The 26,055-nt window shown below is 35.4% G+C and overlaps 7 protein-coding genes across 9 annotated transcripts; 4 read left to right on the top strand and 3 right to left on the bottom strand.

Annotated features, from left to right (window-relative positions):
* The first annotated feature begins 166 nt into the window (after positions 1-166).
* Positions 167-1,090, top strand: LOC110427902 (uncharacterized). Its single transcript, XM_021443542.2, has one exon. It carries the CDS (start codon positions 239-241, stop codon positions 881-883), a length of 645 nt encoding a protein of 214 aa, XP_021299217.1. The 5' UTR covers positions 167-238; the 3' UTR covers positions 884-1,090.
* Positions 1,091-2,162: 1,072 nt separating this feature from the next.
* Positions 2,163-3,112, top strand: LOC110427864 (uncharacterized). Of its 2 annotated transcripts, XM_089785551.1 has the most exons (2): positions 2,163-2,639; positions 2,725-2,945. In XM_089785551.1, the coding sequence occupies exons 1-2, from the start codon at positions 2,246-2,248 to the stop codon at positions 2,751-2,753; spliced, it is 423 nt and encodes a 140-aa protein (XP_089641677.1). In that variant the 5' UTR covers positions 2,163-2,245; the 3' UTR covers positions 2,754-2,945. The 2 variants fall into 2 exon arrangements, with proteins under 2 accessions (XP_089641677.1, XP_021299168.1); XM_021443493.2 differs by having other exon boundaries at positions 2,174-3,112.
* Positions 3,113-4,784: 1,672 nt separating this feature from the next.
* On the top strand, positions 4,785-8,501 carry LOC110427972 (protein FAR1-RELATED SEQUENCE 5-like). Its single transcript, XM_021443638.2, has 2 exons — positions 4,785-4,950; positions 5,841-8,501. The coding sequence occupies exon 2, from the start codon at positions 5,851-5,853 to the stop codon at positions 8,302-8,304; it is 2,454 nt and encodes an 817-aa protein (XP_021299313.1). The 5' UTR covers positions 4,785-4,950; positions 5,841-5,850; the 3' UTR covers positions 8,305-8,501.
* A 358-nt stretch (positions 8,502-8,859) lies between these two features.
* On the bottom strand, positions 8,860-12,344 carry LOC110427775 (protein WVD2-like 7). Of its 2 annotated transcripts, none has more exons than XM_021443373.2 (9): positions 12,136-12,344; positions 11,104-11,754; positions 10,655-11,017; positions 10,477-10,535; positions 10,302-10,376; positions 9,962-10,037; positions 9,767-9,829; positions 9,537-9,647; positions 8,860-9,374 (listed from the first exon to the last, which is right to left on the bottom strand). In XM_021443373.2, the coding sequence occupies exons 1-9, from the start codon at positions 12,202-12,204 to the stop codon at positions 9,147-9,149; spliced, it is 1,695 nt and encodes a 564-aa protein (XP_021299048.1). In that variant the 5' UTR covers positions 12,205-12,344; the 3' UTR covers positions 8,860-9,146. The 2 variants fall into 2 exon arrangements, with proteins under 2 accessions (XP_021299048.1, XP_021299047.1); XM_021443372.2 differs by having other exon boundaries at positions 8,861-9,374; positions 9,962-10,064.
* Positions 12,345-13,326: 982 nt separating this feature from the next.
* On the bottom strand, positions 13,327-19,099 carry LOC110427919 (peptidyl serine alpha-galactosyltransferase). The gene is made up of 8 exons (XM_021443561.2): positions 18,557-19,099; positions 17,618-17,788; positions 17,122-17,365; positions 16,796-16,996; positions 16,050-16,522; positions 15,160-15,324; positions 14,752-14,995; positions 13,327-14,437 (listed from the first exon to the last, which is right to left on the bottom strand). Exons 1-8 carry the CDS (start codon positions 18,853-18,855, stop codon positions 13,772-13,774), a joined length of 2,463 nt encoding a protein of 820 aa, XP_021299236.1. The 5' UTR covers positions 18,856-19,099; the 3' UTR covers positions 13,327-13,771.
* Positions 19,100-19,605: 506 nt separating this feature from the next.
* LOC110427910 (zinc finger (C2H2 type) family protein) lies at positions 19,606-22,131 on the top strand. Its single transcript, XM_021443550.2, has 9 exons — positions 19,606-19,938; positions 20,315-20,340; positions 20,601-20,685; positions 20,787-20,996; positions 21,095-21,217; positions 21,295-21,352; positions 21,445-21,518; positions 21,711-21,799; positions 21,884-22,131. Exons 1-9 carry the CDS (start codon positions 19,834-19,836, stop codon positions 21,951-21,953), a joined length of 840 nt encoding a protein of 279 aa, XP_021299225.1. The 5' UTR covers positions 19,606-19,833; the 3' UTR covers positions 21,954-22,131.
* A 753-nt stretch (positions 22,132-22,884) lies between these two features.
* On the bottom strand, positions 22,885-26,049 carry ALPHA-SNAP2 (alpha-soluble NSF attachment protein 2). Its single transcript, XM_021443549.2, has 9 exons — positions 25,771-26,049; positions 25,202-25,251; positions 25,036-25,108; positions 24,731-24,810; positions 24,270-24,421; positions 23,910-24,069; positions 23,776-23,823; positions 23,392-23,472; positions 22,885-23,271 (listed from the first exon to the last, which is right to left on the bottom strand). The coding sequence occupies exons 1-9, from the start codon at positions 25,913-25,915 to the stop codon at positions 23,191-23,193; spliced, it is 870 nt and encodes a 289-aa protein (XP_021299224.1). The 5' UTR covers positions 25,916-26,049; the 3' UTR covers positions 22,885-23,190.
* Between the last annotated feature and the right edge of the window lie 6 nt (positions 26,050-26,055).

The raw sequence follows: 26,055 nt of genomic DNA, 5'->3' as shown, positions 1-26,055 counted from the left end.
ATCTAACTCTTGAAAGCAGAAAAAAAAGAGTCAATAGTGCTGTGCACAAAAGTGAGTCGTCGGTCAGCCTAAAGTAACTCCTTGGCCGACAAGGCACACGACCAGACAAAATTCCTTGCTTCCCAAGCCTATGCTCCTGATTCTACGCTCTATAAAGACATTTACAAACACGAAAAATAAGCAGCCCCATTTACCATACTTCATCATTCATTCAGCCTACAACATTTTCGGGCCAAAAATGAAGGGGGAGGCTCGCCAACATGGTACGGTTAGGACCTATCGGATCCTACCCGAGACCCGAGTCGTTCAAAGACTAGACTCGCCCTCGACTGCTGGATTATTTTCCAATCTGCCATCCAAGCCCGGCAACCACTCCAAGTTTACAGTAAAATGTGGTAGGCCGCAATGTCTTGAGTGTCACTTGAATCCGGTTAGTAAGTCCAAGGACAAGACCAAGGGTACTCAAAAGCTTAGGACAAGCACTATGGTCGTCAACCCTAGGTTGATTACTTGGCGGGTCGTGGACAGGCGACCCGGTTTGAATTTTTCCGGGTTTTCTGCGACGGGGATTTTGGAACATTTGTTTGGCGGTAATGAAGATGATGAGATCGATGATCATCTAAATTATGATGATGATGACTATGATGATGGCGGTCCGTATGGTCTCGATGATGACGATGATGATTTTTTGGCGAATTTTTGGTCTTTACATGAGAAAGAAGACGGGAGAGGAGTTGAGATCGAAGAATATGTTGATGATACTCACAAAATTGACAATAATTATGAGTATGACGATGATGATGCTATGAGTTTTTGTGAAGTAGGGTTCATGTTGGACCAAAGCGAGGAAGACGAAGGTTGGTGTTTGCTGAGAGAACTGTAATTGTAAATTTTTTTTCATTGAAGAAAGAGATTCCATTAATGGAACTTTCTTCCTCCATGAAAGCAAGAATATGGGTATGACCATAAGATGTTGACGAAGAAGTTTATCTCTATTTTCTTTTTCTTACCTTTTTTTCTTTCTTTAGAAACAAACAAAGACCGAGAAAAGGACTTTCTTAAGTTGACAAATGCCTATAGAAATTTAATTTTAAAATTTCCACATAGGAATGCTTATAATTTGAAATAATATATAATTTTTTTATTAATACGATTAAAAATATCTTCAAATTTTGCTTGCACTTGGTGCTTGTTTGGTTTTTTTTTTTAATTTATTTATCTTTTAAAAATAAAAATAAAGTTAAACATAAATTTTGAAAAAAAATTTTAAAAATAATTTTTTTAAAAATAAAATTTTTAAAAAAAGAACTTTGGTAAAAGAAAAATAATTACAATAACTCTTTCAAAAAATATAAAAAAAATTTTATTTTTATTTTAAAAATATCTTCATCTGTTAAAAATAATTACAATATAACTCTTTCAAAAAAGTATATACCCTTTACGATAATTTTAACCAAAACTATAACTTATAAAAAAAAACTTATAAAAAAAAATTTACCAAACAACTTCATCTTAATTTTAAAAGCTATTATTTTTCATAAAAGCTTCATAATAACTTTTAAACTATAAAAAAATTAGACCAAACAGGTTCTTAATCTACTTTCTAAACAAGTACTTCTCCATACAAACATACATATATATATATATATATATATAAAACAAAACCGTCATAAAAATACTTAACAATCTTTTTATTTAATAAAAATATTTAAAAATTGAGAAATTATATCTTTTTATGTTTAAAAAGAGGAGAAAAGGGACCATCAATTATGTTTTACTTGGATAACCATCAATATTGATATTAATCAAACTATAAAATAATATAATGATTATATTCAATCTTATTGATAGGAAAGGGTTTTTTTATTTTAAATTTGTTATTGTTATTCAATCAAATTTTAACCAACAATTTGTCACCAGAAATAATCCTTATTGGCCCTCCATTCTTGAATCTGGTCCTTCTTCGCTATCAATCTTAGTCTAAGAATGTAACCAAATCTAGTTATTAGTTGGGAGAAAGTTCCTTGTTGGCCAATTGCTTCAATTTGTTTAATCTTATATTAGCTGTCACTCAGCATTATTGCTATCCTTGGCCTACACGTACTATGACCAATCAAACTTCTTGCTTCCCAAGCTTGTACCTCTAATCAAAGCATATAAAATGGGTCACAAAACAAATGCTTCCTTACCTTATCCTCATCACCAATTATCATTTCTTTAGCCCACATTCACTTTCTTGCCAAAAATGAAGAGGGAAGGTCGCCAACATGGTATGGTTAGGACCTACCGGATCCTCCCAGCTCCGTGGAATCCGAGACCAGGACCCCGGTTCGTTCAACGTTTCGATTCGCCCCCGACTGCCGGATTGTTCACCAAGGTGGCCGTGAGGCCTACTAACCATTCCAAGTTTACCGGACGGTGTGGTAGGCCACGGTGCCTAGGGTGTCACATGCACCCGGCTTGTAAGTCCAAGGACAAGACCAAGGGTAGTCACAAGTTAAGGTCCAGTGATGATATGGTCACAGACTATAGGTTGAAAACTTGGAGGGTTGTTGATGGGCGGCCTGGTTTGAACTTATCAGGGTTTTCTGCCACAAGGATTTTGGACCACTTGGACGATGACTATGAAGATTATGAAGGTAATGATGATTACATAGAAGATAATGATCATGATTATGACTATGATAATGACAATGATGATGATGATTATGATGATGATAATAGATGTGATCTCGATGGTTTCCAAGAAATAGAAAAAGAAGGTGAGATCGAAGAAAATATTGTTAATGATGATGACAAAAATAAAGGCGATTATGTCGACGATGATGAAGTGAAATTTGTTTTGGATCAAGATTTGGAAGAAGAAGGTTGGTGTTTGGTCGGATAAATTTCACGGTCAATTTCACATGTTGTACCCAAAATGTCAAATATATTATTGGTTTTAATATTTGTGTAAGGTTGTAACTTAGCGGCCATAATTTATTATCAATGGCTTCCTTGTATTCACAGCCATGTGAATGTTCAAGTTCATTTAAGCCTTATCACTTCTTATTCATAGGGCATGGATTTGGAAGAATAATAGAAAAAGGGAATAAAAGTTTCATTTGATAAAGTTTATTGGTGCGTGCGAGTTAGAATTTCTCTTATTTATTGCAACCCATACCTTAATAAACCTATTTTTTTTCTTGTTTTAGTTATAAATTTCAATTTTATCAAGAAAATAAACTACTCTTTCGATCTTTTCCTCCTTTGGACTTTATTTTATTATTTGAGTTTTAGATATAATAATTAAAAAATTTTAATATTATCTAAAAGAATAAAATAAATATCTAATCAAGTTTTTTAATTTTTATTTTCTATCAAATAGATTTTTATAATTAATAGTTGACTAATTGTCGTCAATCAAAATACAACTTATCAATTTATACCTATGTGGTCATGTCATCATGTCATGTAAGCAAGCCATGTCTCCTTTTATTATGATATGTTAACATATTACATAAGTACTATAAAACATAAAAAGATAATGACATTTTGACTGACAACACTTATTTAAAATAAAAATATAAAAATTTATTTTTTTAAAAAGTAATATAAAAACTTAATCGAACACAATAAAAAAAAAGAGTGTATTTAAATTTTTTAGAATATTTCAACGACTTTTGAAAATATTATGCTTTTAAAATAAAATCCTTTTTTCTATTTAAGTACCTAATACTCTTATTTTTTTATATGACAAAATTATTTCTCATATTTTTTTACTTAATATTTATATAGTAATTTTTAAAAATTTTAATACAAAATACATCAAATGAAAGTTTTTATTTTAATTTTTGTAAAAGTAAAAAAGAGACAAATATTTACAGGCGGAAGAAGCAATCAAAATTATTGAGTATTTCAAATAAGAGTGGAGTTAAATTTGAATTATAGATCTCAAAGAGAAATTTCTTATTTAGGTAAAATTGAAACCAAATTATTTTATCTTTTTAAAGTTACAAAAGGTCGTTTAAATTCTTTTTAAAAAGAAAAATCAAACCATGATTCCTTAAAGAAGCATAAATGTTTAGATTATTTCTATTATTATTTTTTGATAAATTTTACATTATGATTTTTAAATATTTTTAAGACATAATATAAAAAAACAAAAACTCCTAAATTATTTAATAAAATTCATATAAGTATTTATATTTTTATTGTATTCAATCGAAGTCTTTATATTTTTATTTTAAATCAAATAAATTTTTATTACTAACAATTGATTTAATTAAAATATTATTTATTATTTTATATTACATGATATTGATGTGACATATTAACATATTATAATTAATAATAATGTGATATGCTAAATATTATAATTGATCATAATGTGATATATTAGTTTGATATGATAATATGATTATGTGATGTTTTTTATCTTTTATATCAACATCATATTAATGTCAGGTAGATATAAAATAATAAAAAATATTTTGACTAATGATAATATTTAGTCAATTATTAATTATAAAAATTTATTTTAATTTAAAATAAAAATATAAAAACTTAATTAAAACATAATAAAAAAATTTTATTTAAACATTTTTAAATAATTAAAAAACTTATTCGAGTATTATGCATGAAAATAAGCACAATTCAATTGACCAATCAAAGGAATCCACATAACAAAAGCTGCCACGTGGAACCATTTTCTCCTTCATTTCGGTGCAGTGTTTACTTTCCTTTAGCGTACTATTATTCCAGTAACCGAACGGGTCGTAAGAATTGCACCCCGCAAAAAAAAAAAAAGCCCTAAATCTCTACAATTCTTCCAATTCTTCTCTCTCTTTCTGTTGCAAAGCTCTCTTTTTTAACTTCATAATCTCTCCCGCCATTTCTCCTGACTATCGGAAAATCCCGACCGTTGATCTCCCGCCGGCTTGTCACTCTGTTTTGCACTTTATCTTCACTGTAATTTCCCCTTCCCCTGCCGCTCTCCTTGATATTGAAGTTGGGATTTTTCTGAATTAGAATAATCCAAATTTCCTTCTTTTCTCTCTTTGTTTTTAGAACTCAAGTAACATTTGATGATAAAGTTTAGGTTTTTGTTGGAGATTTTTGAATTTAATTGAGTAATTTTAATATTTAGATCTGTTTTTTCTTATCATTTCTGGGATTTGTAGCATCTTGCTGAGAACTTTTGAGTAATTTTGCATTACAATTTGCTCATGTTTCTGGGTTCTTTTCTTTCCTTTTTATTGGTTTTATAAACTCGTTTTAAAACAAGTTCAATGTGCTTTAAATTGGGTATGTAGATAAAATGACATATGCTTCATTTTTTCTTATCATTATGTATTTATATATGTATGCATGCATGTATGGCTCTGTGTTTGTAAGTATGTATGTATGTATTTGTGTGTGGCATGTGTTCGCGTCCCTGCATGTATGTATTTATGCATGCAACTAGCTGGTTTCCATTGCTATCAATTGTATTTCTTGAAGATAGTATGTTATAGAATTTTGTATGTAGAAGCTATATGTATGCATGTATATATGTAGATGCTAGCTTGTCTCCGTTGTTATGGAATTGTGTTTCTTTCTTCAAGGTAGTATGTTGAACTGTAGCTTTTGATATCTTCATTGATGAGGGCTATTGTATGTTAATTAATTCAACTTACTTGTTGGGAGGTTTCAATAGAAATTAAAATCTGTTGAATTCTATCTTGAACATGTGTAAATTTGTTTTAATTTAATCATGAAAAAACTGGTTTTTGTAGAAATTCTTGTTTTTTGATGCTATACTTTTTCTTTTCCGTTTGCTGCTGCATGTTCTTCCCACTCTTTCCTATCCCCCTTATCAGGTGAAGGTGAATGGATAGTAGTGACCCTGACATTTTAACTCAAGGACAGACTTTGGACATCCAAAATGACCTTCAAGAATCATACCAGGTGGATGTTGATGTGGGTCAAGAGTGTCAAAGCTTGGAAGCTTGCTCTGTGGAAAAGAGTCAGGAAGTTACTGAAAGTGAGAGTGATAGTCAAAGCCCAAATGCTTCTTCTGTGGACAAGAGTGAGGTGGAAATTAATGGGGATGAATGCCAGACTGCACAAGTTCCTGCAGTGAACAAGTGTGAGATTGATGTTGACGGTGAGCAGGATTCTCAGAGTCCAAATGCTCTATCTGTTGATGTGTTAGAAGCCAGAGTTTCTGTAAAAGATGAAGATGATATATTTGTGGTTCCAGCAGTTGGAATGGAGTTTGAATCAGAAGAGCATGCATACAAGTGTTATAGTAGATATGCTGTGTTGGAGGGCTTTAGTATTAGGAAAGATTTTGTGAATAAAAGTCGAGTAAATGGAGCCATTGTATCCAGAAGGTACACTTGTTACAGACAAGGTTATAGGCCTAGCAGGCATAATGTGAATGTAAGGAAGCCCCGGCAAGAGATGAGAACTGGTTGCTTGGCTCATATGACTATTGCACGGCAACCTAATGGAAAGTTTCGTGTAAGTCATTTCGAAACAAAACACAACCATGAGTTTGTAAACCCATCAACAGCTCATCTATTACCATCACAGAAGAGATTAACCTTTGCTCAAGCAGTTGAATCTGACATAGCTAGTAGTTCTGGGATGGATGGGGTACCAAAGCTTGGAATGGGGTTCGAATCAGAAGATCACGCATATGAATTTTACAATACATATGCAGGACGAGTTGGTTTCAGTGTTCGAAAAGATTATGTGAATAGGAGTAAGATAGATGGTGCTGTGGCATCCAGGCGGTTTACTTGTTTTAGAGAAGGTTTTCGGCAGAAGGATAAAAGGGATTTGAATGTAAAGAGACCTCGAAAAGAAACAAGAATTGGTTGTTTGGCACAACTGGTCATTTCTCGTCAACCTGATGGTAAATACCGTGTCACTCATTTTGAGGGAAAACACAATCATGAGCTTGTTGCAGCGTGTCGGGTTTGGATGTTACGATCACAAAAGCGGTTGGCTGTAGCCCAAATTGTTGAAGGCAATGCATTGGAGAGCTATAAGGTACAAGCTAAATCAGCATATGAAGTATCGTGTAACTCAATCAGAGATTGCGTTGATCATGGATATGATCCAAGTGATCACAGAAGTAAATTATCTTCCAAACGTACTAGAGATATGAGAGAAGGAGAAGCGGAGAGGATACAGCAATATTTTCAAAGTAGGAAAGTTAAAAATCCATCTTTTTTCTATGCCATACAACTTGATGCTGAAAATCAAATAGCTAATATATTTTGGGCTGATGCAAAGATGATCATGGACTATAGTGACTTTGGTGATGTACTTTGCTTTGATACAACCTACATGCTAAACAAAGACTGTCGTCTGTTTTCACCCTTCCTTGGGGTGAACCATCATAAGCAAATGGTCATCTTTGGTGCTGCACTTTTATATGATGATACTGTTGATTCTTTCAAATGGCTGTTCCAGAAGTTTTTAGAGGCAATGTCTGGCAAGAATCCAAAGACAATTCTCACTGATCAAGATGCTGTTGTGTCTGAAGCAGTTAATTCTATATTTCCAGAAATACATCAGCGAATGTCTGTTTGGCATGTTTACCAAAGTGCACTCAAACAACTCAGTCACAAATTTGTAGGACAATCTTTTGTGAATGACTTAAGCAGCTGCTTTTTCAATCACGAGGAGGAAGAAGACTTCATTGCTGCATGGAACATTATGCTGGATGTACATGATCTTTGGGAGATTGAGTGGTTGAACAAGATTTTTGAAACCAGAGAGCAATGGGCCATAGCATACAAAAGGCACATCTTTTGTGCTGACATAAACTCCGTGCTACTGCACGAAAGTTTTATAGTTAATCTAAAGAAATACTTAAAGCCTGAGTCTGATGTGCTTTCACTTCTCAAGCATCTTGGGAAAGTGGTGAATGATTGGCACTACAAAGAGTTGGAAGCTAATTATGATATGAACCAAAATATGCCAAGACTAATGGGGGATGTGATTCTCTTGAAGCATGCAAGAGATGCCTACACACCAAGGATATTTGAATTGTTTCAACAAGAATACGAAGTGTGTCTGAATTATGTTGTTAATCAATGCATCAAGAGTGAAACAGCATTTGAGTATAAAGTAAGCACATATGGACAGCCAAGAGAGTATGCAGTAAGTTATAACTTGGCTGATAATACAGTTTTCTGCAGTTGTATGAAATATGAGTTCATGGGAGTGTTATGTAGTCATGCATTAAAAGTGCTAGATTACAGGAATATCAGGTTGCTTCCAAGCCAATACATCTTAAAGAGGTGGACAAGAGATGCAAGAGTGTAATCTTGGATGTTCTTTTTTGCTTGTGCTACATGGGAGGACTATAAATAGCGGTTGGAAAAAGTTTCAGTTCTCTCTGGCTTCTGTATCTGTTGATGATGAGCAATTTCAATTTTCTTTGTAAAATTTTTCATGCAATGAAAGAGCTGTATGTTGACGAATTTTGCGTTTATACTTTTAAAATCCTTGCTAATACCTTCTTTGATTTGTATTATCAGAGAAAAATAAAAGTATGATATTCTGATTTGATTTAACTCTTTTTCTCTCATATGGTATTATGCCATAAGTGATAATTTACCTGGTTTTCAATACTGTTTTTGTTTTATGCTGTTTGGCAACAGCTTAGCCTAACCAAGGGTAACGTTTGGGTTTTGCTGAATAATCCTGGCATACTTAATTTCCATGAGATCGATCAGATGAATTCCCTTTGACATGATACAAACTCCATATTCCAAAACCTGCTTCAGGTTTTTGAATGCCCTAAAACTGCTGCAAATTCTTGAATGGGTATACATAATTTCTTTCAAGGTAGGCTTGTTTCTTTCAAGCCCTTACCCTTCCCCAAGTGTCACGGTGCTCCATAACTTGTTTCAAGGCACAACAAGATTTTTTTACAGTATTTTATTAAATAGTGCTACTAATTACAGAAAGAAATGTTGCATATGAACATGAAGTTGCTAAGATTTTTGGAAATAAATTTTTCTGATGGGAAAATTTCCATTCCTGAGGAAATTTCCCTTTGGGTACAGCCTCCTTTTCATTCAATTGTAAGCATCCAGCATTCGTTTTGAAAAGCAATTTGGACTTCATACAACTGACATACAGAATTTTACTATGTTGTAATCTTAAGCATGCTGGATATTTGGAGTTGTATTCCCATGAGCCAGCGGTGGAACTCGTGAAGTGAGAGAACGAACTGAAACTTGATTTTTCTTTTCTGGGACCTGCTTGAAGCAAGTGTTCTTAATCAAAGACTTCTGATGAGGAAGAGAGTTTTTGCTTTGGGCAGTGCTTGCCTTGCTGGGAGTGGATTTTCTTCCCAGGGCAGGTGATTCTGGTTGTGTCAATGGAACCTGTGAACAGGAAGAGGAGCAAGAAAATAGGAAGAACTTAGTTATGCAATAATAACATAGAATTATAGTTTCTAACTTGAAGTTATCATTGATGGTTTTTAAATTACTAAGAGGTCATTATAGAATCATTTTTCAACAAGTTAAGAGAACTTGCTTGTATACCTTGTGCATTTGATCTTTTGGTGTTCTTCTTTCTTTATAAAAATCTGGCAATGGTCTAGCCTTGAAGCAAAAGCTTTGACGTAGTTTCTTGAGTTCTGTTTCTGCTTTTTCCTGCAAATGTATGAGGAGGATAATAGTAACCTACTTAGCTGAGATATGCTCCATAGAATATGAATTGGTATGATTTGATCCTACAAAACCTAAAAGGATGCTCAGGATTAAGAAGCAACCTTGAGTGTTGTTTGCTGCTGCATATTTTGTCCCTGACTAACATTGAATTTCTCTTCAAGCCTCTGAAAAAAGATGGAGGCAATGGTGGAGTGAGTGAATGTATATATTCATCTCAGATCCACAATTAATATGGTCCCTTGAAGTAGATCATATAACATAGTAAATATAAAGCAGGTGGTAATGTGGAGCCTTACCTGTTTTCTTCTTGCAGCTCTCTCTTCAGTCCTCAAACTGAAAGATGCAAATATACCAGGGGACTGCGATTTGTTTCTGCAGGCACTCAAAAACTTTGAACAACTGGCATGAAAAGACAAAAATCAGGACTTCAAGTCCCTTTTGAGTTGCACGTGCCACCACAATGAATACATAGGACAGTATATTAGCGTTTGATTACTAGCTTTCAAGGTTTCCTAGTTAGTTAAATTGACTAGGATGCTTTAGTTCTTTTAATTTATCCAGAAAATCACCAGAAAATCATGATAACCTAATGTTTCACAACAATTTACAGTAGTCTCGGAAAAGGAAGTTCCTTACTCTGTAGGAAGAAAGTTCCATTTCCCACGAGCTGTTTTGCTCACACTGGCTGAGGAGTTGACGGGTGTTCTAGCGCTGTAATGCATACATATGACAAAGGATGTGTGAGGTTGAATGTTCCAAAAGTTTTCTAGTTTGAATAACTAGCATATTTTCTTAGATGAGCATTAGATACCTTCTGTTTTCGGACCAAGGGGTAGCTGAGGGTTGTTTTGGTCTTCCACTCACAGAAGCCTGCAGTATATGAATGAAAATTTAATTTAGCATCCATGACAAGAACTGCTAAGTTGGAAGATCAATTAGGAAAATGGAGTGGCGGAACACAATAGTAAAGTGGCAGAGGAAAAGGGCACCGTGTTTGGAGTCCTTAAAGGTGTTGCACATTCTTTAGATGATTTAGAATTTGAAGCAATTCTTGAACCATCGATCTTCCGGATAATTGTGGAAGTTATTTTACTGAATTCTTTGGCAGGGGTGAAATTGATAGACTTGTGGCTTGATTTTGGAGTTGATCTCTTTCTATCTGAAATGTCCATTGCAGACTTCTTGGCCATTGGGGTGAGATTATTTCCCTTGTTGGGACGAGTGGGAGCTGTGAATTTAGCAGGTGAAGATGGCACTTTGGATGTTCTAGCATAAGCTGACACCTTGGAGGAAGAATGTGTTGGTTTCTTCTTGCTTGTCACGTCAAATTCATCTTGACTGGTATTGGAACTCTGCATCACAGTAACAGCAATGTAAACACAAGGACATCGAAATTTGAAATCAAAGCCAAATCATGGGGTAAAGATGAACTTGTTACCTTAAGTAGAGGTTTCTCCATCTGGCTTCCTTCACTGAGCTCCAATTCTATAATCTCCCTAAGCTGTCTTGGCTGGTCAACTTTCACACAATTCTCCACTTGGGTTGTTTCCCTAAGCTCCACATCTCTAATTTCAGCCTTATCAACACTCGCTTTCCTTTCAATAGATTCATTCTTCATATAATTTTCCAAAAGAACATGGTGTTCAGCGACTGAATCATCTCCTTCCATCTTGCCGCTTTCAAACTTGACAAAATCTGAATTATTCTCTTTACCATCATGAATAGAACCAGCTTTTGTGCTTGGTGCCTTGACTTCTTGGTCAAGGACTGGTATTTGGGAGTTTGACTTCGTCATTTCTGAACCTTGGGTTGTAATATCATGAATCCCATTTTCAACTTCACTTTCTTTAGCACTGTTTGCTGCTGCATTAGCTTGCTCAAGCAAGGCTGCTGCTTTCCTAGCCGCAAGTGACTTGTAATGAGCTTCAAAGAAAGCTTTCTTCTGTGCAACTGATCCAGGCCTAGAGTATCTCTCAGCCTCTTCCACATATTTGTTATGAGAAAATGTTGACCATTTCTCCCAAGCCAAGGAATCAGACATAAATCGACCAAAAGATATTGACTGCCCAAGAGCGTGAACTGGGTTCCCCTGTAACCAGAAAAAGTTTCTAACTTTCTGTAGTTTCTCATGGTACAAATTTCAAACTCGAAGTCCTAGCTCAACCACTTTCTCAGAATTATAGCCATTTTCAAAATGGAAACAAGTTAAAACTCAAGTAACCAGAAAGAAGGAAACTTAACAGAACTCTGAAAATTAACTTGTCAAATATCATCCAAAATTTGAAGCTTTGGTGTGCAATTTCAACACAACTTTGCTGGGTTTGAATTATTATGGAAGTAGGAGTAGGACCAATACAGGAAGAACCTTTAATGGTTCCAATGAATTATTAGCATCCAAATCTATTATAGACTTTCATGAAAGACAAAGACATGAGTACTAAGATCTCTAAATGCATATGCATGAACTGACCTCCTTGGCTTCATTTGGAATCCCTGCAGTGTAAGAAAATGGTTGCATGAGACAAGCTGATTCTCCCATGTCTTTGCAAATGTTTCAAACCCCAAATCATCCAAACCTTTAGCAATTATTCTATCTGTATATAATATTCCATGTGCTCTTTCTCTAAACTAGAAAGCAAGGAAAAAACCCCATTTAAATTTGAAATTCAAAATGAAAAAGCACTAGCTGGAATAAAGTAGGCCATATAAAAGATAGAGGTGCAGAGCAATCTTTTATTATTGTCTAAAGTGGGGCCAACTTCCATGTTTAGAGGAGCTGCAACCCATTTTTCAGCTTCATCTTGGGACCCACTTGTTGAAATCAATGAAAAATCCCTTTAACGTCCATATGGTTTGAAACTTTAAAGAGCCCAGACAATTGGGCAGTTTTTAATTTGGACAAACCCTGCTTGGTCTTGGATATGGAGTTCATTTTCTGTGGTTGATTTTTGAAGCAAAGAGACAGCCATGCTTTTCCAGGATCTAATTTGGGACCATTAGACAGGCAGGTTTTGGCATTATTTCCACCCAAACTATAAGAGCTTAGCCAAAAATTGGGGGTGGTTAGATTTCATGGATGTTCCATGTTGAACAACCAGTAGTTGCAACATCAGTGTTAAGTAACAAAACCTATGTTGGGTTGGGCATGTCAAGCTTTTGGAATTGGATTACTGGGAATTCTTGCAAGTTTTTCTTTCATCTACCAGTCTAAATCCCCACGAGACTTTAACCTGAATGTCATCATTCTTGCACTTCATATAAGTATAGTAGATCTATGTACACCAAGGAGTAGATATACTCTAGCTATCAGGAAGGTGGTAAGACTAAAATATAAGTAACTAGTACTAAATTACTTTAAGCATCCATTTCATTGGAAAATGGGGTTCATCTACGATAGTTGTAGTATTTGTATCAATGGGTTTTTTTCCTGTTACCGTCTAGTAATAATTAAAGAAAACAATGGAATCATACAAGTATGCGAAATATGCCCAAAAGGGCCATATAAAAGCCTTTGTAAGGCCTGTGTGCCCAAAAGGGCTATGGTCCAACAGGATTACCAAGTTAAAACTTCTAAGCCACTGAGAAGATGATGATTGAAATATCAGTCAGTTTTAAAGAAAGAATTATTGAAGTGAACATCTTGAACCAGCAGGAAAAATAGTTATAAGTAAGCAAAGATCAAGGCGAATATTTCTTTTGCTTCCTAAGCTTTCTATTTCTTTTTTTGTACAACATCCGAAAACAAAGGTCATAGCATTTCAACACGCAAAAGCTTGGAAGCAGAAAATAAACTCAAAAGGGTAATATCATACATTTCCAGAACCAAATTTTGACCAAAATAGCATGTCAAGGTGGTCTTCTTGGTAGGAGCTTTGAAACCAAAGTATATGGAAACAAGAATTACAATGTCAATCTATGATCCCACCTTCCAGTTAGAAGAACCACTGAAACCTTGTATTTTCCCACTGCAATAAGAAAGTCTTCTAAACTCCAACTATGTTATTGAGATTCACTTAACCATGTTTGTCTCGGATCTCTTTATTATGCTCAGGCTTGCCCCAGCCTATATAAAATATGTATTTGTCTTCTCTACAAGAAACTTGATGTTACAAAGATACCTCAGACTTGCGACTGCGCTCGTTCATATTTAAGAACCCTGTATAAGATCTTCTCCTGTTTTTGTTACTTTTACTTTTTGATGATCCCTTACCTTTATAACCAGAAAACACCACTAACATGACTAACATAAAACCCAAGCCAGAAAACACCCATAAAAGAATGATCCAGAACCTTAAAGTACTAAAGAGCCCATCTCTGACTCTAGGTAAAGATGATTCCTGTGAGTGATTTCTGGGAACTGGATTGCTTTTTATATCATCATTCCCAGCAAATGTACCAAATTTCCTTGAATGTGTGATATCCTTAGTTGTATCCAATTCTGAAGTGGATAGGGCAGTAGGGTCAGGGCAGTTTCTTCTCTTGTGATGCAAAAGCAATGCTTCATTCAGCTTTTTTGCACATTCAATGCTAAGCAGGTCTCGCTGACGTAAGTTCTCATCAGTTTGTTCAACTGTTGAAGGATCAGGTGGGTCTGGGAACGTGGCCCAACATCTATTCACCACATCAGTATCTCTCCAGTTCGCCTTATCAAAGCTCCAATTCCCAACATTAAATTCCAAACCATAGTGGAAAACTCTGTACTTGACACCAGGTTCAGGAACATATCCAGGGTATATTAATATCTTGCTGCTTATATGGTGCCGTAACTTCAACTGCATGATAAGAGGAGAGGAACATAAGAGACATTATTTAATCTGTTACAACAAAATTCTAAATAAATATTCACTGGAACAGACCTCATTGAACAATAATTATGAAAATAATTACTAGGTAAGACTATCTGGAGCAGTAAATAAAGTGTTTCCATACAGGAATTTGTTATAGTCAAAATACCATTAATAATAAACTCAAACATAAAGCAATTCCTCAAAGCATGCTATTGTCTTTACTCCACAATCTCGTGACCAGGATTTTATAAGACATAAATTACAATCTATTTCCTAAGAACTTGACTCAAAGAAAATACCTCTGCCGCACCAAATGAATAACCGTACATTTCACTGATCCACCCAGATTCATATATATCTCCAGTGATGTTTGTTGCATAATGAGCTTTGTCTGCTCGGACCTCCTCAGTTTTAAGCAACCATAGCAGTGCAAATTCCCGGAGATCATCAATATGCATGATAATAACACCTCCAACTTTGTCGCAAGCCTCAGGATGGCGAGTATGAAGTTTTGCAAGCTCATTGTCACAGCCAATAAGGTATCTATCATGCATAGCCATAAACTAAGTAAGCAGGTATAAACACATGGAAAATAGAGAAGGAGGAGAAAGAGTTTGGGTGGGGAGGAGGGGGATAATATGCATGCACAAAGAGTACTCTATAAAGAATTTGAGTAAAGACATTAATCCTTGTTCTCCTCATCTTACTCATAAGGGGTTGAAACTGGTCGGCCACGTGCCGCTTTGAACTCCCATGGTGTAATTGGGCCTCTCAAGATCATGTCAGCATCAAGAATAACTATGTACTCTGCATCAGTGTTTACATGATTGAGCCAATGAAGAACAGCAGCTGGCTTATTAATTGCTGGATACCTGACATGGAACATGCAACAACAAGAGTTTATTCTCTGCCTTCTACTTCATGAAGGTTGGTCCTCTAAACATTTGGTTAATCTCTTGCTTGATTTTAGAGGGTCTAGGGTGGTTTACAGTTCACAAATTAAACTTTATATTACCTAACTAATATGCCATATTCAAAAAACATAAACCAGTACCCATTTCTGCATTAGGTTGTCACTCTCAAGATAGAACCAGTACACTTGCCCTTAGCTGTTAGAGAGTTCAACCACTTCACCAGGCTGTTGTCAACCAAGTACAGGTAATATGTAAAACGAAACAGGCATTAACAATGGGATATTCCAGTGGACCAACTTAAAAGCAGGTTGGTCCTCAAAATATGGAAAATGACATATAAACTCCGTATCCGTCACACAGGATCTCAAAGCTTAACAGAATACATAATCCTATGATCAAGAGGAAGGTCATTTCCAAATTAATAAGACATAATACTAGTTCCAAGTAGAACTTGAGCAAGGAGAATTATCAAATAAGAACAATTTTGCAAGAGGCAACCTAAAGAAGATTATTCCTACTGCCAAAAGTATAGCTACAAATGCCAATAAACAGCCTGTTGTTAACCAAAAATACTGTAGCCGAGCAAACGCCAGTAATCACAGTACATGAGGAGATAAGTAGTTCTAGCAACTAAGGATTCTACTATCTGGAGTGAAAGAAAATAATAATAGATGTAGAATTACCAGTCGCCTGTTAGTGGATGGAGGCTCATTGAAGGTACATAATGGGTAGGCGCCAGGTCATGGCCTTTGTATTGCTTTAAGTCTTCATCTGTACAGCTGAGGAGACGTGTGATATTTCCAGGCTGGCCACTGAGGCGGAAACTGTGCATGAGTCCTACAGTCTGCCAATCAAAATAAGGAGTACATTCTGTAGAAAATAGGGTGTGAATTTTTGGATATGGTCTTATGGGTTCATCAATTCCTTTCCCCTCCTCGGCCACCTCAGTTTGTACCCTACTAGGAGTAAGAAGCTTTGGCTGAGTTAGTTCTGCAAAAGTTTTGCTTTTCAGAAAGCTTAGATATTTTGACCACTTTGGCTTTGGGCATCCATGTCTGGCATGATGTATAAGAAGACCCTCATTCATAGTATTGATACACTCTATACTCAAAAATAGGCCATGCCTTTTATTTGGATCAGATTCCATTGATTTCACCTGCATAGGGAAAGGATATACTAAGTTTCCACTATAACACCAGTCTTACATGCAATTTGTTATTAGGAATACAACAGTTGATATGAACAATTAGGTTATAAACATGATGTTTAGTTCATTAATAAAACAAATAGCATGCTTCAATTTTCTTTTGTAGTAAGAGAAAAATGCATTACATGGAAAATAAATAAGCATTTAAGCAGGCCTCTTACTGCAGACAAATTTTCTACCAGAATCAACAATTCATTCCTCCAAATTTAGAAGTTAACTTACTTCTCTAGGATAAGGAGGTTCAGGAAAGAGTCGCCCGCAGTCATAAACAATACTATCTTCATGGTGATCTAATTTACTGAAAGACCAGTTTCCCACTCTAATTGGCAAGCCATAATGAAGAAGAATAGGCTCAACACCTGGCCGCGGAGTATAGCCTGGGTAGATCATCAAGTCATCATTAATCTTGTGCCTAAGTCCAGCCTGAAAATCAAAGAATATGACCAAAACAAGAAGATGAATATAAAAATATCACGCACAGCAGGGATGAAGGACAAAAAAGTTTTCTATTCTTTTTATGCTAGGATAATATAAACAATATAACGTACTTCTGCTGCACCAAATGAGTAACCATACATCTCACTAATCCAGCCTTTCCCATAGATGTCACCAGTTATGTTGGTTGCCCAGTGAGCCCTGTCCTCACGTACTTCTTCAGTCTTGAAAAGCCACAAAGGTGCTAGAACTCGAAGATCATCTATGTGCATGGCTAAAAGCCCACCAACCTTTTCACAAAGTTCTGGGTGATTTGTGTGCAATTTAGCCAGAATGTTATCACATCCTACCAAGTACCTGTAGTACCAAATTTTTATGAATATCTAAATGAAAATTTGAAAATGAACACAGAAAATCAGCAAGATACAACTACAGCTAGCAACAAAACGCACAAAAATAAATATTTGTCTTTTCAATATCTACTTTTTGGCATATGATATTACTGAACCAAAAAAATGTTCCCAAATACTGAATGTTGAAGCAGTGTCCCAAGTAGAATCCTCAGTTTCAGTAATGGCATAATTTGAATATATAATGAAAGGTTAGTACCCATAATAAGCAGCAACAGGCCTGCCTTTCTCTGCCCCAAGTTCCCAAGGTATAATTGGACCTCGGAGGATCATGTCTGCATCCAAAATCACAACCCAGTCAACATTCTGTGCATCTTTACTATGTTTTAGCCAGTGGACAATTCCAGCAGGTTTGTTAATTGCAGGGTACCTGCAGAATCAAGAAAATTTCTGTTACTCCACCGAGAGGTTCTTCCAAACTCCTATGATGTCAAAGAGTTGTACTGAAAATAGTGTAAAAGCTTCCTAGAAACCAATCATGTGAAAAACAAAAACACGATGGAAGCTATAATGCACTCTATTACTGTACAAAGAGAAAATTTAATCAGAAAGGAAACGTCAGAAGGCTATGTGCCAGAAGGAATGGGCAGTAAGCAAGAAAATGGAAGATGCTCATCATTCTTGAACCTTTAAACATGGGAAAACGAAATTAACGAACATTCTATCATAAGGCAATAACTTGTTTTAATTTGAAATAAGAAAAGAAAAGCAAAAATTAACTAAAGAATAACAACTAAACTTCCAACCATTGAGAACAAAGAGAAACCTCTAATCTTGGTGCATCAAAATGTTGAAAGCAAGAGAAGTACATTCATTGGGCCAAACCCAAATAAAATAAACCTTTCTGACTAATTTATTTGAGTTGATAACAACAATTACAAAACAATTGACAAACTTGATAAATCCAAGAACAGAACTTTAACCAAAAACGAGAGTTAAAAGTTCAAGGAAGTATACCTCATTTGAATTATGATAGTTTTAGATCAAATACATTGATATTAGACAAAAAACTCCATCATCAACAATTTACATAAAAAACAAGCGGGTAATCAAAATCCCAAATTAACCAAAGAGAGAAGAACTTCAAATCCAAGAAAGAGTTAAAAAAGAACAGATAAAAACAAGGCAGAAACTTTACCAGTCACCAGTTTTTGGATGTCTACTCATAGAGGGAACTTCGAGAGTAGGAGCCAAATCCATCCCTCTATATTTCTTCTTCTCCTCTTCCGTACAGCTCAATAATCGGGTCACTGGCCCGGGTTGCTGGGCCTTCTTGAAGCTGTGCATGAATCCAACCGTTTGCCAATCAAAGTAGTTCTGGCATTCCACAGAGAACAGAGTGTGGATCCTATATCGAGCCTCAAGACCCGGGTTTTGACCCGAAATGAAGCTACCCCAGAAACTCAGCAGCATCATGAAAGCTAAGAATTTGGCCATCGGAAGTTGAATTTCAAGGCCCGATGGAAAATGGGTAGTTTCTAAGAGATCTGAATTTGAAGAGAGTGAACAGATTGCATGAAGTCAAAATGTTGAAAGCTTCTACATTTTATAGTAGCTCTATGAACAGGAGATGGTGGCAAAGAAATGCTATTAAAAATTTAGATAGTTTTGTGGCCTTACATTATTTAATTTAAAAAATGGAAAGATTCTTTGATGTTTAATCTATTGAAAAGAAATGATAAATCTGGATTTAACATCTTTCTCTCTGTCTTAACACAAGTGGTAGCCGCCTCACTCATGGGAAAGTTGAAAATCAACATAAAACGACAGGAAGTTGTTGTCGTTCATGAAAGAAATCAATGTCACACGACAAAGTACCAAGTAGGAAGTAACTAGTGGCAGTTTCACTGATCAAGAAGTTGTCTTCTCTCCCTCTTTTACTATATTTGTCAGATTTCACTCTCGTTTTTCTTTTCTTTTAGTAAGAGAACTTGAAAAACAAAATTGACATTAATTTAAAGTTAAGACCCAAATTTGAAAATCAAAATCCAAACCCAAATTTGAAATCTCTTCTTTCTTTTTATTCTTAATTAGTTTTATCAAAAAATTGAAAAAAAAAACGAAAATTGAACTTAATCTTGAGTTATAGTACCAACGTTTGACTATAGCATTTATTTCATTGTCTCAATGATTTATTAATTTAGGTACATATCTAGTGAAAAAATTAAGAACGGTAATTTTTTGTGCCAGAAAGGAAGGACATGGTGGCCTTAGCGTGGCACCTTCCAATTGGGTAGCGGTGGCGGGTAAATGTGGCGGATTTGCTACTTCCACGAGCAAACTCGGTCTTCCACACCGAAGAAGCGGCCTTTTTGGTTTTTTTATTTTTGGGTTTTCCTTCTAGTTTTGCCAGATTTCGAAAGCAAAATAAGGAATCTTCATCCAATGCAGAGATTCCAAACTGAAATTTGAAAAATGGGAAAGTGGTCAAAACGGGTCGTTTTCTTGTTTCTTTGCTTATCAATCTGTCTTCAAATCCCATCAATTTCTTCCTCTGCTTCCCCTCTTCAAGAAAACCAGGTATCATAGCTTTTCCTTGTAACGTTTCTTCTTTTGTTAATCAAATTTGTTGCTTTCAAAGAAAACCCGGATCGAAAATGATGATTAAGTTGATGTAAATGACGGAAATTGTATGTTTAACTGACTGGTTAGTGAATTCAACTAAAGGGTTAATTTTTGGGGGATTTCTTGATTTGGAAAATCTCAAATTTGTGTCTTTAATATTAGTTTTACTAAAAAGTTTTGAGTTTTGGACTGCATTGATACTCTTTATCATTTGATTTCTTGTTGCCTAACCATTTTATGGCGCTTTTCTATTGCTATGCTTTCATTTGTTTGTTATTCTTGCCATCATTTCTCACTCAATTTGAACTCTTTGAGTTTGTTGTTTGCCCAGGGTCACAAAGAATCTGCAGCTGCAAGGTAATGTTATGTGCTTTGATCTTGGTTACTTGTCTCTTTGTTCCTTTTGTTTCTTCAATCATGACAGACTTAACCACTAAGATGAACTGAAGAATGTGGCATTTCTTCATGCTCTATATTACATGGTTGGATTTACTGCCGTTAAACTTAGCGCTGTTCAGTGATTTTTAAGAGATATTGTTATAATGTTTCTTCTCTCTTTTCCTTTATATGCATAACTGATGTGCATACGCTTGTGAAATTGTGAAATTGATTTTTAGAACCTTTAAGCAAAAGCAGGGGAATGCTCATGTTGTACATTGTTCAAGAGAAAGGAGCAGGGCAGCATGGAAAATAATTGAGGAGGTATTGAATGGGTGGTGTGTCAGAGTTATAAGATACTATCATCTGAATATTTTGCTTGGCATAGGTCACTGAAACTAGTAATCTTTAGTGTTTGTTTGCAGTATCTGATGCCCTTTGTGGAGAAAGAGCGATACAAAATTGCAAGTGGATGTAGGCTTCACGCTGACAATGATTTGTACAGAGATCAGGAACAGCACAAGCTCCATGTAGATATAAATGAATGGCGATGTGGCTACTGTAATAAGAATTTCTATGAAGAGAAGTATCTGGATAAGCATTTTGACAACAGACATTTCGATTTGCTGAATGTGGTATGTGGGCTATAATTGGATAGATTAGCACCCAGAGCATAATTCATAGTTTAATCAAACTGACTATTTGAATTATGGCATGCTTTTGCTGAATCCAGAGTCAGAGCAGGTGTCTGGCTGACCTGTGCGGTGCATTGCATTGTGACCTTGTCACGGATTCCGCACCCCGCAAGACTAAATGCAATCCTGCAGCTGCTGAAAGGAATAAACATCTGTGTGAGGTGCCCTTTGAATGATTTGTCAGGCAAATTATATATTCTGATGTTCTTTGTGTCATTATTTTGAAACTTCTGTGCAGAGTCTTGCTGATAGTTGTTTTCCTGTCAGCAATGGTCCTCTATCAGGCCGTCTTCATGGTATTCATCTTCCCATAACAAGTGCTATTTGTTTTCTATGTTTGCACATTTTCCAACCTGTGTATTGCTTTCTGATGTTGCTGAATCCATAGAATTCTTCTTGCGACAATTCTGTGACGCCCACATGTGCACCGGAGGTCCAAAGCCTTTCTCTAAAGGGTCCAAGGTAGAATTCGCTGTTATCCTAAATTGTTCTAACTTTTTATTCCTAATTCATGCTCATGCACACTTACTGGAATGAACAATTAACCATAAGTACAGTTCTTCTTGTATATACTTTTATAGGAAAAGTTTATATGACTATCCTGGTTATATGTGTCATTGATTAAGTGCATATCATCCTGTTTCATATGTGCAGAAGCGTACAAGTATTCTTTATGTTTCTATATCCATTTTAACTTTGATGCTGCTGCCACTTTTCTACATTTTTGTTTACTTGTACCAAAGGTATGTCTTTTGAACACTTTTTTCACTGCCATCATCTTATTGAGCTTTCCGAAACCATTACAATGTGGGATATTTATGTTGCAGGGGAATAAAAAGGGGCTCGCAGGAGCTAAAACGCATCTCACTAAGTGGACGAAAGAAAAAACCATTTTAGATATATTAGGTTTGTATATCATCAATCATGATGAGGGGATTAGCTGTTTGTGCTTTCTCAGAGAGAGAGAGAGAGAGAGAGAGAGAGCTATGTATCCTCCCATTGCAGCTTGAATTCTTATATTGTATTTTAACATGATATTTTCATTAATCTCAATCTGGATAGAAATTCATGCTTAGATCCAATTGTGTGATAAAAAGTCTCTGGTTGTTTACTTTTATTAAGTTCTATTTGAACACCCTGCATAACCTACATTTGTTACTGTTTCTGTATATTTGGGTGGCATGTACTATGAACCAAGTTCCTTCCTCTTCTCTTATACCATCTCCTTGAGTGAAAGAGTTTATAGGCTTTAACTTGAAATTAAAGCTGCACATTCGGAAAGGAGATCCACGATTTTGCAGATTGAATTTGTATCATACTGTAAGCTATGATTGCCTTTAATCTTTCAAACTATGTTAGATGGTAATGCAGTTCTGCTTCTGTACTTTCCCTAGCTCTTAGCTTGCCACTCTTCCTGTTCAAATACATTTCCATGACATTTTCTTGCCTCTTTTCAGGAACCTTTTAGCTTCTCTGCCTTAACCAGAAGCATGATCTTCAATGCCTTCCTTTGTCTCTTTGATCCTGGCATATCAAACCACATCTTATACCCTTTATGATAATAAAATATCATAAGATATTTACTTAATCGGATCAAATAATTAAAAATACCCGATTCGATATCCTTATAGCTGACCTCCAAACTAACCATTGACCTCTCAGCTTGAAACAAATTCAAGGTTGGTCTTAGAGTGGCTTGCGTTCTAAACAGAGGGTGTCACTGGATTGCACATATACAAAGAAAGCTGTGGATAGCTGCAACCCCTTGAGATAATTTTGATCAAGGAATGAACTCTTTCATCGAGTGTTACAAGGGAATGAGAAGGCGTTTCCAAAATCCAGGGATCACCCAGCTCTCTTATTTCAACTTCATCCTCCACTCACAATGAATGATAACTACTGGAGGTGTCCATAAAAGCAAAACACAGCAGTGTATTCCAATTACAAACTCATCTTCACCCAATCACCAGCATAGTTTCTCAAATTAAACGCCAAACAAAGTAGTAACATCTCTTGTAAACCAATTGTTGTAAGGGAGTATACGAGTATAACAGGACAGACCCATAATACAAAGCAATAGTCACCATTAAAAGAACAGAAACACAAGACAGTAGTTGCCACATGAAGCTTCTTTTTAGGTAAGATCATCTTCCTCCAGTTCCTTAGCTTTCAGCTTTTCCTTCACCCGAAGTAGAAGGGTTGTCTTCCAAGAATCCTGCACAGCATTTTGTGGAAACAGCAGCAAGCACATTAGAATCGTAATTTCTGGGGACAGAACCAGAATCCAATGGGTTCTAGACCGCCCAACCAGCATTTGTAATGGAGATTGACATACCAATGGGGTCATGCTATCAAATTCCTTGACAACATCTGTAAACTTCGTGACATCTTCCTCATCAATGGCAGAAGCAATGTCCTGTCACATAAAGCATAAGCTCATTAACATCTGTATTACAAAGAGTTCAAACCAGATTCTCAAAATTACTCCCATTTAAAGTAAATGAATTATATAGTTAGCAAGTTTTTGATAAGACAGTAACTGGATATATCATCCACATGAAGGACAAAAAAAGGGAAAAATAAAAGAAATGGTGAAAGTGCCACCACTGATCAAGCATCTTTACACAACCAAAAAAGCTAAACATAATCCTATTAACCCTTTAATGATAGAAATATAAATCATAAAAATGAAATAAAATGCTTCCTTATGATTACTTACAGCTAATAATTTACACTCTCGTGTTCCAGAAAAAGTTGGATCCAGTTCCTGTAGAAAGCAAATGCAGACAAAAGTTCAATATAACCAAACTAAGGTAAAAAGTTAGGGTGCTACGAAAGGAGCCAAAATTCAACCTGATATCGCTCTAATGCATTGCTGATTGCAACAACATCACCTTTACAGAGTTGACAAATGCCAGCATTAAGAAGATGTCCTTTAACTCCATACTTCAGCAAGTTATTGGTAAGCGACTGACGTGCTATCTCTTCATAGATCTCAATGGCTTTCTGGTATCTGGAAAAATATCAAAAGCAGAACTATCAATAATTTTCCCAAATTTTATACTTGGAGAGAGGGGGGGGGGGGGGGGTGTTTGAGTGTTGTGCAAAGGTGTTAGCAAAATAATACACCAATAATGATTACAATCCATCCATAGTAGTAGACAGCACTTAGACATTGCAAGAACAATGTTTCCAAGAAGTTAGCATGCTTACTGTTCTATCTGAGCGGCAAATTGTGCAACTTTCTGCTTGCACTGGTTGGCAGAAGTAGATACTTCTTCATTTTGGAAGAAATCAGCTGCCTTTTCATAATAATCAATAGCCTGCTCAATGTTCTGTTCAGACTCATATAATTCAGCAATTTCCTGCACATAAAAGAGGCACCCATGTATTTGAATAACTGCATCATTTTCATACAAAGACCTTACAGTTGGGTGGTGGATATGAGGAAACAGTAGTAACAATAAAATGACAACCTAGAAGGCTTAACATTTAACACTACTGGCAACATTGGAAATGAAGATTGAGGAAATATAAGAAACATCACCCAATCAATCAAATGAAAAAGTAAAACTATAGCTTAAATTGATGCTGTATAAGCAATTTTAGTAAATGATCAACTCTCTCTCTTTTTCCTTTCTTTAAAGATTTGCATATTGATGTATGAATAATACCTTATAATATCTTGCAGCCATGCTGAGCCTTCCAATATCACAAAACATGTTTACTGCCTGCTGCAAGCAAGATATAGCCTCTGTATAGAAACAAACAGTTATTCAAGTTAGATCCTAATCAAAGGTAAGAACAAGTAAATGGATATGCTCAATGCTTCAACCAACTTCTGCAGGGGGGAGTAGAAAATAAATACTTTCTTGCCGTACGGTAAATTGTATATTTATCCCACAAAAGGCAGGGGGTAAGAAAACCAAAACTACCCCAAACGATTCTCATGAAGAGAAACTATGCACTCCACACTTACCCTTTGTAGCTGTTTTCTTATAGCAATGAGCAGCATCAACATAAGCTTGAGCAGCTTCATGTTTGCTTTCTACCTACAGATATAATAACCAACAAAAGAGTCCAATTAAATCTTACATAACAGTAGGTTATTAAGAACCGAAAGCTATTACTCCTGAAGTACTTACTTTCAAGTGACAATTTGCCAACTTTACATAAGTTGATCCAGCTTTGTCCCCTGGAAAAACAATAAAGAGATTAAAGATTACAGCTTTTCAAGAAATCAATTTCCATCACACATTTCGAATATCTAGTGAATTATAAAGTAGTTACTCAATAATCTGATCATGAAAAAACCTCTGAATTTCACATTTTCTAACTGAATTAAAACAACTAAAATATTGAATAAAAAATAATAATTAATAACAAAAAAAATTAAAAATTAAGAAAATATATATATATATAAAAATTTGATCGCGTAAAAAATCTTGATTTATCGATAGCAACATTAATCACGAGATCTCGAATATTTTATTTCTTGACAACTTTTTTCTGTCCATCATTTTCTCGACAAACAGAAAACTTTTACAAAAACATTTGGATTGCGGTTTCTCAATCGCCAATTACAGAAGATCTCCAAACTTTCATTTTTTTATTCTAATCCAGCATTTTCTCAAGAAACAAACAGAAACTAATAATAATAGTAATAATGATAATAATAAAAAAAAAAAGATTGAAGAATTAAGCTTTTGCGTACATGATTTGGCGAGCTTGAAGCAATTGGCAGCTTTATCAAAGAGATCGGCGGCGTCTTCATATTTGGAGCCAAACAATCCCCAGCTGTTTAGCTTCTTCTCTGCCTTTTTCTCGAAATCTTCTCCTCTCGCTAATTGATCTCCCATTTTCCCCCCCTTTTTCTTTTCCTTTGGCTCGATCAGAAATGTATTAAAAATCGAGGACTCTTAAGATTTAAGGAAACAAACAGAACAGATATTTGTAAAGATTGACCTATTTTTTCTGTTCTTTACCTTTTGATTTTTCT

The sequence above is a fragment of the Theobroma umbraticum genome, unplaced genomic scaffold (genome assembly GCF_002168275.2).
Source record: "Theobroma umbraticum cultivar Fairchild unplaced genomic scaffold, ASM216827v3 scaffold_239.0, whole genome shotgun sequence".
In the NCBI taxonomy this organism is placed as follows: Eukaryota; Viridiplantae; Streptophyta; class Magnoliopsida; order Malvales; family Malvaceae; genus Theobroma; species Theobroma umbraticum.
The sequence above is the reverse complement of the archived record's forward strand: the minus strand, read 5'-3'. Positions and strand labels throughout refer to the sequence as shown.